The sequence below is a fragment of the Pelobates fuscus genome, chromosome 3, assembly GCF_036172605.1.
Source record: "Pelobates fuscus isolate aPelFus1 chromosome 3, aPelFus1.pri, whole genome shotgun sequence".
Classification (NCBI taxonomy): Eukaryota; Metazoa; Chordata; class Amphibia; order Anura; family Pelobatidae; genus Pelobates; species Pelobates fuscus.
In genome coordinates, this window is record NC_086319.1 from 334,408,055 (window position 1) to 334,418,702 (window position 10,648).

General features: G+C 38.0%; 1 protein-coding gene across 1 annotated transcript in view; it reads left to right on the top strand.

The window, feature by feature from the left end:
• LOC134603260 (tropomodulin-3-like) overlaps positions 1-7,932 on the top strand; it is a 48,102-nt gene extending 40,170 nt beyond the window's left edge. Inside the window, exons 6-10 of the mRNA XM_063449055.1 lie at positions 1,310-1,440; positions 4,148-4,255; positions 5,857-6,000; positions 6,117-6,261; positions 7,707-7,932. Of these exons, the coding sequence (XP_063305125.1) occupies positions 1,310-1,440; positions 4,148-4,255; positions 5,857-6,000; positions 6,117-6,261; positions 7,707-7,735 (557 nt within the window). The 3' untranslated portion in view covers positions 7,736-7,932. The remainder of the gene's footprint in view (positions 1-1,309; positions 1,441-4,147; positions 4,256-5,856; positions 6,001-6,116; positions 6,262-7,706) is intronic.
• Positions 7,933-10,648: the final 2,716 nt, after the last annotated feature.

A 10,648-nucleotide genomic window follows, 5' to 3' on the forward strand; every position in this document is an offset into this window, starting at 1 on the left:
ATCTGTGACTATGACTAGATTGTAGCGGTGCATAGTTCCCAGCTTAAACACCTTAAAATACTTTGGGAGGCCATTTACCATGCCAAATGCTCCATTTGTAGGATTTTATTTTATTTTAGAGGTAAAGCACATTTTGACTGTATTTTGCCCTCTAGCATATCCATTACAGTAAAGACAGCTGCTTAGTAGAAAGCTGTCGATTGCCTAGATTAATGGACACTTTAGAACAGTGATCGCCAATAGCAAAAATGCATTCAACCACATGTTACGTCTAAGTTAGAGGGCTGCCTGTAGCTCTCCAGCTGTTAAACGAATATGATGCTCAGTTAACATAACATTAAGATGTAAGTAAAAGGTCTAGGTGCCTAATTTTTTTTAAACATTTTATTCAGCAACTTAAAAGTATTTAATACAATTCTGAAATGTAACCTCAAAATGTTTGCATCATAAAAAAAGAGAGCTTTTCTTTATTTTGTAGTGTTTCTAATCCGTCTATTCTAAATACAAAGGCAAGGTAGAATTTGAATAATTACAAGTACTCCTCACTTACCAACGGAGTTCCGTTCCTACGACCCGGTCGTAGAACAAATTGGTCGATAAGTTAGGAGTTAAGGGATTCCCTGCTTTGGTGCGCTTGTCGATGTTCAGGGAAATGTCAATCTATGTGGCACTTTTTGATGTGTACCCACCTGTGACATCACGGCCCTCTGTAACCAATCACAACCCAGTATAGAGTATATATACTTCCTGGTTGTTCTTTGTTACCTGAGTGTGTTTGAACGGTGTATTTGGTTTATTGTTTTCTGACCTCTGCTTATTTGACCATTCTTGCTTTGTTACCCTGATCTTGGCTTGACTGTCGACTGTGTTTCTCTGTTATCCTAGACCTAGACCTCGACCTGTCTCTTGTCTATTCTCTGCTAGCAGACATTTCATTTATCTGTATTAGGCACTAGCTCTACATAAGGTGTCCCTTTACTGTTTCCTTTAGGTTTGCGTTTTAGTATATTTCCATTCCTGACACACATGAGTAATACTTGAGTTTTCTGGACCAAAAATTCCCATTATCTATGGCCTGGAAATGCTACTGGTTGGCTTTGTATCTTACTGGTATTCTCAAAAAGAGTGAATTTGTAATAAATAACCTTCTATATTATTAAGAATTCACTGGGGTCAAAATAAATTAGATACATTCTCCACCTCCACAATGTTTAGTTTCTCTGTCTTAGAATCCCTGCTAAGTAAGATACAACTAAGATAAGATTTCTTCACAGACACATTTTAGTTCTAATCTTTCTCTTCTTTTTAGACGTGGTCAAAGCAGAACCAATGAGACCTGTTTTTGATGAACCTCCAAACCCAACCAATGTAGAAGAGACTTTGAAGAGAATCCGAAATAATGATCCCCGTCTGGTGGAAGTAAACCTGAATAATATTAAGGTAATGGGTTTTATAGTGCTACAAAATGTGGTTATTTCCCTTTAATTACTTGATGTAAATTGCTTAAAGCATGTGTATAATTATACAGCTCTCTTATGAGTACAGTTCCATTATAGTGTTGCTGTTAATATGCTCAACTTTTAAGTAAAAAATGTTTAATGGTGATACAAGGGAATGTATGACATCAGAAAAAAAGGGAAACTAGTGTCTCTTCCAAAAACACTTTAGAAACATAGAGTGTGACGGCAGATAACCATTCGGGCCATCTAGTATGCACAATTTTTAAAAATACTTTCATTAGTCCCTGGCCTTATCTTATAGTTAGGATAGCCTTATGCATATCCCACGCATGCTTAAACTCTCTTTCATTTGGAAGGGTCGTAGACCTCGGCTCCATGTGACACAACTTATGAGACCTAAGCAAGATGGAGGCCTGGGCGTGCCTTAATTTTTGGGTTATTACCATGTAGCCCATTTGGCGAGGATAGTGAAATGGCACAATGCAAACCCAAAAAATGTGGTCGACATTGAAACAGGAGATGTCGGCAAGAAGCATTCCAGCAGTGGTATGACTCCCTGATGGAGCTTCCAGGAGATTAATCATTGAACAGCCGTTCATAGGGGCGACCCTGCAAATTTGGAACCGAATTCGGCTAAAGTTCACTCTCACTACCGTTAACGGCCCTATATATCCAGTTTCGAGCAACCCGAAATTTCCAGCAGGACAAGACAAGCAGACTCTGGACTTCCTAGGTAGAGGTTCATATGTCCGACTTGCAGACATATGTCAAGGAGATAGATTACTTCCCTTACGACTGTTGGTGGGTGAGAGGACTCCCACAGTTCTGGAGGCTTTCGCTTACCACCAACTGCACCACTTTCACGCTTCAGTTGCCGGTCGGCTGCAATTCCGCAGGTCCTTGTACCCATGTGAAGAAATCTGTACGAAGAAGTTAGTCCTATACCGCAGCATATACGTGCTGTATCTTATGTTGTTATTGGAAGACAGAATGCCCCCCCACCCTAAGTATCAGACCTTGTGGGAAGAGTCCCTCCAAACATCATTCTCCACCTAAGAATGGTCTCAAATAACATAATTCACACAGCTCAGCTCCCGCTGCGCAAAATACCAAGAGATAAACTATAAGATACTGACCCATTGGTATGACACACCGCAGAAAATCCACAAATACTTCCTGGAGGCAGCCGAAGTCTGCTGGAGATGTGGGGTGGGTATGGGCTCCCTTATTCATATCTTTTGGGAATGTCCACTTCTAGTCCCCTATTGGAGACAGATCTTTGACACCATGTCACGGGGGAGGGACAAAGGAGTAACCTTCAACCCTGAGGATATGTTACCCAATAAATCGATTTTAGCAATCTCAAAATACAAGAAAACTCTCTCAAGACACTTGCTCACAGCAGCTCGGTCACTAATCCCCTTGCACTGGCGCCGTAAGGAACCCCCGACTTACCAGGATTGGCTAGGAAGGATCCAAATGATACACCGGGTTGAGGAGGAGGATGCAATGGTAGGTGGTCGGCTGGACAAATATGAAGGGATATAGAGAGCATGGATCTACTATCTATGGTACCCACATGACGCTGGTCTTTGGAGAGTTCCCCTGGCCTTTGGAGAGTTTCCCTGGCATGGATGGGGCATGCCGCGGCAGGTGAATGCTCAGCGATGACATGGGGCCCCTCCCAAACTGAGCACGTGCCCCTCTCTCTACGCCATACCACTTTATACCCCTTTCTTCCATACCCCCCCACTCCATTTCTCTATTCTCTATTTCTCTATTTTCATGACCCTGTCTTTTTCACTTTTCCGTTTCTCATTGTAAAGTTCCCACTGCTGTAAGTATCCTAAGAATATAACTCACTGTCCCTGGTTTGGGAATAATGCAGTGGTCGGGAGGAAACTCCTGGTCAGTTTAGCTCAGGAAGTGCGGACGCCTAGACAGCAGTTCAGTGGACACAGAGATTGGAGACGGCTGGGTCATACACCGGACGTAAGGGGTGAGATTGCTACACAACAAGCACACGGGGATCCCTGAACCTACGCTTTGATGGATAGGAATAACTTGTTAGCCCCACTACCTGCGCTACAAGACCAGCCTCCAATCATTTGACATACGCTCAACAAGATTGAACTGTCGATAACCATTTAATATTAAGCACACTCCCATATTTTAGTATATCAACGAGGCGACATGGAGGGCCGCTGATAGTAGTTTTACCTTGGCGGTGCAGGCCACAGCGATTGCCCGGTCTCGTGACGAAACCAGCAACGTTTTGTTTTAATGCTATGTTGATGTAAGATATAAGTCTGATTGAATTTCCTGAAGATATGGCCCAAAACCCTATGTTTTGATGTTTACAATGAGATGACTGTCACTCAACTACTTGTAAAATTATCTATGTATATCTATTTGGAAAAACTAATAAAAAGTGATTGACAAAAGAAAAACTGCAGTATAACAGAATTGGAATGTACAGGCAGAGTTAGTGTGCTAATTTTTCTCTTGAAGTCGAAGCTTCATTCTCAACCGATATATACTTGAATTCACAATTATTTAGTCCTTTTTAAATTCGCTGCAAGATAGTAAACTTTACCTTTCCAGGATAAATACTTTATTAGAATTATTATAATAAAATGGGCATCCATATATCTTTTATTTTTATTTATTTTTTTACTTTATTGCAGAATATCCCAATTCCAACTTTGAAAGAATTTGCAAAAGCCTTGGAATCAAATACCCATGTTAAAAGTTTCAGTGTTGCAGCGACAAGAAGTAATGATCCTGTAGCCGCAGTAAGTGTCTAAACTTTGTAGCAATGGCAAGTATTTTTCCCACGTTTTTAGCATTGCTTAGCAATGAGGCTTCGAAGAGTGAAACAAATACTATTAGTGCACATCGATGCAGTATTCTATGTAAAACAGAAGTGTCCAAAAGACAAATGTATGCTTTAAAGGGACACTATTGTCACCAGAACCACTAATGTAGTGGTTCTGGTGTCGATAGCATGTCCCTGCAGTGTTGGCACTGTAAACACTGCCTTATTAGAGAATTGCTGCCTAGTAACACCTCTAGTGGCAGTCATTCAGACAGCCACTAGAGGTGCTACCTAGTCCAGTGCTTCACTGGCGTAGACATGTTCTGCGTAGAAATAGATTGATTCACGCATGTCTATGAGGAGAAGCTGAATGGTGCAGTGCTGTGTTTTGCTGCGCACGCGCAATAGTCTCCCAATGCTTTTCTATGATCTCTGCCATGAAGGCTGGGCAAGCTGTGTAGGTTTTTTACTGCACAGGCAGGAGGCTGGTCACATAAAGAGCCACTTCAGCACTATAGTTAAAAAAAAAAAAAAAAAAAAAAAAAAATGAAATTAGGAGCACACCTGGAATATTTCTCAGCAGTCGTGCTGCCATAGAGACCAAAATTTAGAAGAAAAAAAAATACAGATGAAGGAAAAGCTTGTGCACAAACGTGTATTTAATTATTCTGTTGTAATATATACATTATATGTCATGCAAAATTAATGTGATAAAAACCACAAGTGAGATCCCGTGGTCACCTCCAAAGGGGCATCTGGTGGGGGCAGGGCAGAGTGCTCCGTCTGAAAGATGTCTGGACTCTAAACATGCATAGAAAAAGAGATGCAGAGGCGTCTTGGTGACCACAGAAATGTGTACATTTGAGGAGGTTTTGTTTGGATAGCAATGCGACTTTAGTGATAATATTTTTTATTTAGATATAGAGCAGATATAGGATACACATTGTGAGTATACACATTAAATCACGATCACTTTAATTGTTTAGTTTTTATACTGCTATCTTTAAATTGTGTTTATCACATTCGTTTGCATTTATATATATATTCACAATGCTCTTACAACAGATTATTAAATGCACTTTAGTTCATTTAGCACTAGCACTATTTGATTTGTCTCCCACGTTAAAATTAGTGTAGGACTCTCAAACATTGGGGTACTGTGCCAGAGTGGTGTGCTTAACATGATATGGCAATATGGTGGAACGGAATCACCATATTTTTTTGCTGAGAGAGTTGATTTTATGTAGCCTTGTAAAATTTAAAATATATGTTTTTGTGTGCACATGTTTGTATTCCTGACACTAAGTCCCTACATTTTGGCCAGACTTAATTGAAAAGGAAACGGTTTAGCAAATTTCCATTTTACTAATTAAAAAAAAAAAAAAAATCTATCCATCATACTTGATGGGCAAGGAGGGCAACCTTTGATGCTGATGTGGACCTGTTACTTAATTAGAATACTTTCTTTAACAATACTTTCATATCACTAAACTGGTTTGCACCTATGGATAGAGCATTTATAGTGATCTTACAACACAATACTTTTATTTATTTTATTTGTTTTTTTCCTCCTTTCAGGCGTTTGCTGACATGTTAAAAGTAAACAGAACTTTGAAAAGTCTGAACATCGAATCAAACTTTGTAACTGGGGTTGGCATTTTGACTTTGGTAGAAGCACTAAGAGATAATGAAACTCTACAAGAAATCAAAATTGATAATCAGGTAATCGTGATTCTTTTCTTTGTGCGTGTGTTATTTTTTTTTATGTATTTGGAAATATGCATATGTGTGTGTGTATATATTTACTTGCATTATTTTTGTTTTTCTTTACAACACAGAGACAACAGCTAGGGACTGCTGCAGAAATGGAAATGGCACAACTACTTGAAGAAAATACATCAATCCTCAAGTTTGGCTACCAATTTACACAGCAAGGACCACGGGCAAGAGCAGGAAACGCGATAACGAAGAATAATGATCTTGGTAGGATGGGGTGCTGGGTTGTACTCTGGGTGTAAAATAAAAATATACTTGGGGGACTCCCAGACACAGGCAGGACTGAGAGGAATATTCAGTATTGTTAAATCTCCTTTACAATGTTTCTTCCTCATTTACCAAGTCAAGAATTCAACTCATCTGTATTAAAGCGGTCTGGCTCAGAAAAGCCATACCTAGCCCTGGTTTAATACATTTTTCCATTGTGGGATTATTAAAATAGAATTGTTGAAAACAAAAAAAAAACATTATTTTTGTTTCATTACTATGTGTTGTTGGTGGGAAGGCACCTTCTAGATGAGACTAGCCCATGTCCACAGTCTGAACAATTTTAGTTGGGTGGAAATGACAACATAACCTTTGGGTAACTTTAAGATAATAATGGCCCATTCTGAGTCTACCAGCTCAATGCCAGAGCATCATCTGTGGCTGTGCATGAGTCAAGTATCTTTGTATTCTTGTATTTCTGCCTTGTGTTTTCATGTCAAGGAGAGAGACCTAGGATGATGATCATAACAGCCAATCCTTTCTTTCAGTTACAGCGTTCACACCTCTTGGACTAGACTTCTGTGCAACTTCTTTGCTGCTTTTCTTTTTGCTGTCTTCCATTTCTCACTGTGGAGTTTGCCAGTAAATGTTTCTTCAAGCCCATTGGCCAGTTTGCCAAATTGACTCTACAGGGACACACAGGTTTATAGCTTATGCCAAATCCTTGGGCAGTGTGTCTTTGTATTGTGCTGTGCTCTGTTTTTTCAATTCTCAGCTAATCCCTTTTTACTAACCATTTGTCCTTGATGCAGTGAGCATCACTGTAAACCTACAGTCGGCAAGCATTCTAAAAGATCGGTGGCTTTCATATGTCAAACGATACACCATTACACATGGTAGTTGACTTTCACGGTCTGTGCTACTAGCCAGGCCTTAAAATGAACTCACCACTATAAGCATGTTCTTTGGATTGATTATAGTCGCTTGCTGCAGGAAGCAGTTTCTAGGAATTTGAGATCTTTGAAGTGTGGCCAAGTCATTTTTTTAATGGTTAAATGTACTCTAAAAGAATGCTTACTAAAGATTCCAACAACTGTCCAAGATTTGTTTAACTACACTATTTCCAAGTATTTCAATAAGCATTTAGAAAGAACCCGGCACAATTGGATTATTGCAGCAGTTATGCAACATTTAGCTTGTTTGCTTAATTGACATATTCCATTCCTTGATGTGCAGTAACAGGTTTTATTGTACTTCACTGCATGCTATTCTAACTCTACGTGTAATGCTGTAACATTGACTACACTTGTGGGGTTTTTTTGGGGGGGGGAGGGGGGTTGTTAGTTTTTTTTTTTGTGTGTGTGTTTGCAGTTTGCATGTTTAACTTCGGCTTTTCTTTCACAATTTCTAATTCGTGATTTCCTTTACTTGTGTTCTCTTTCTAGTTCGCAAAAGAAGAGTTGAGCAAGATTAACTGTGCCACTTAACGAGGGAAAACTGTTTAGAGATCTCAAGAACATACATGATTTATCTGCCCTTTGGGCATCATGATCTCAGACTACATTGGCTGGGAAGAAGGGAAGATACTGGAAAAATCGCAGGCTCATCATTCTTTTCATTCACCTGTTATTGTCATATACCCAACTTCTTTTTTTTTTTTTTTTTTTTTTTTTTTTTTTTTATAAATCTAATTTAAAATATAAAAAAAAAAACAATATTGTATATGTGCGAATTGCAGGTTAAACCCATTTTTGGAATGATTGAATCAATACTAAATCAGTGGTTTTTAGCCCCAAATATGTACATGTTATTGACTTAATGACAAGATCCTCATTCGTACAGTTAGCTCAGTGACCCAGAATTGAAAAGTGATATGATAAATTATGTATCACTTAATTAGGGAGGTCAAGATAATACTGCTGGAGTTAACCAGTTACAGGCACTTGCCTGGGGTCTGATGAATATGATGCATCTGTGCCAACCAGTAAGAACCAACCTAAAATAGCATCCAGTTTTAGGTCCTAACCTAGGGGTTAAAAACCACTGTGCAGTATCAAAGCAAATCAGACCATCAGTTAAGCAGATGATGGGAAAAATGGCCATTCGTGAACAGATTTGAGTACAATGGGAATGAATGTTGGTCCCCGCTGATGCACAAAGGGTTAAGAAAGCATTTGTTGTGTAACAGATGTTTTTTTTCTATTGGAAGCTAAAAGGGATTATTAGAATTGAAAAAGGGTCTTTATATTCCCTTCCTTCTAAAATACAATGATCTAGTCATTGTAGAATGGAATTTAAAAAGAAAAAGGATATCATGGAAATGTAAAAAAGTGAGTTGTAGGAAGGAAGGACTGTATGTTTAAAAAGAGTGCTTTATTGATTTAATTTGTATACCCAGAAAATAAGCAGTTATTAAAAAGAAATGTCTTTTAAAAGAGTGGATAGGAGCTGACTGCAGAACCTGACATTCTTTGCCAGTGTAAACACTCCTTTTAAATAATAATTAACCGCTATAAATTCGAGTGTGAGACTGAATTTATTTCTACTGTATTTTTGTAAAAGCTAGGATAGAGAAAGACAGTGTAGTTTAAAGGGGAAATGCACTGCTGTTCACACAATCACATTGTCATTTTAATTTCATTTAAGATGAGATGCTGCACACTCTAGCACGTTGATTGCCAAATGGTGGTTTAAAAATAGCTGGGGATCTACAACGCCACGGATGCTTTACCTGTCTTAACATTTCTCCGAACTCTAGTTCTTCAATTCCTGGAAAACTAGTGTTTCACCGCCCTTCTGTAGCATAGCCCTCCACATGACATACAAGGGATTAGATTTACAAGTACATGAAATGCTGGAAGCGGGAATGTCAATATTTTGTAGAGTTGTGATGACTAACCTTCCCAGATCTTTGTGACCACATTTCCCTTCATTTTCTGTCCTGCTTTTTTTTTTTTTTGCAAAGGTTCTTCAGAAACCTCTGGCATGACCATTACAGCTATAAATATGATTAATATATACTGCATTCGAACAGAGTGTTTCCACTATAGAAGATCTACACAACATTTTACAAAAACAGTCATGATGTTAATATTAGATTGTGTTCAGCTTATACAAGAGAATTAATCTCGTGTGATGAAAAGTGTTCAACATTCCAAAACTCAGGATTCTTAAACAAAACCCTGACGCTTTTTATTTCAGGGTAATTGTATACAACCAAATATTTTTATTTTTTTTTGTAACCGGGTATCAATGCCTACTGTATCTCCGTGCATTGAAAACAATTAACCATTTTCCTTAGAATGTTGCACTAATACAGAGAGCTGGAATGGAAGCAGGGACATATGGATTTAATACTTCTACAAATACATATCTTGGTGGACACATTTACATTTGATCTTTATTTTACCATCTTGGAATAAAATACACTTTTACTGTCCATATCATTCCTGATTCGAAATGCTGAAATTGTGTACATTGGGTATAACTTTTACTGTGCTGTTTATTATTATTGTTATTATTATAGTGTAAACATAATTTTTGTGCCAAACCTTGTTCCGGCAATATAATATGAAACCTTATATAAGATACTTGCTATACATTTGTCCTTCAAAAGAAGTGCCCTGTTTGTTTTCAGCATTTATAAATAAATAAAAAAAAATGCATATATATATATTTTATTTTTCTCAAAAAAAAATTGTACATTTTATTGGATATTGCAAAAATGACATCTGCTGAAACCAGTTCAGTAATAACTTTTTCTTTAAAGATTGCAACTCCTCACGGGTTTTTCTTTTGATGAATAAAGATGAATATGTTTTTACACTTAATTCGCAGGGATTCTCACCCATTGTTTTAAAGTAATATTAAAAAGTTAGGAAAACAACCGTGTTTTCATCAAGGGCGACTTTAGTGGTTCTTTAATTTCCTAGATCGGTGAATGATCTCCACAAGGTAAATTTAGTTTAGTCTAACAAGTGAGAATTCAAAGTGAATTTTAAATTTAAGGCCAAAGTAGCCAAGCTGGAAGCACAGTAGATTGCAAGAATTCATCCAGTTAAGCTATGTTGATCTTAAATATGAAATTCATTTTAGTGTCTCACTATTGTAATTCAAGAAAATGTTAAAACAAATCTGCATCAATTCCAATTTTGTCTAGTTTTTGATTGTGAAGGGCTTTTTACACTTTTATTAAAGGGACACTATAGTCACCAGAACAACTACAGCTTAATATAGTTGTTTTAGTGAGTGTAATCATTCCCTGCAGCATTTTAATACAAACACTGCATTTTCAGAGACTCCTCAGATGGCTGCTTGAGGTGCTTCCTGGGGCAGTGCTGCACACACTACCGTTCAGCGTCTCCACCCTCTGCATTGAGCCACTGAA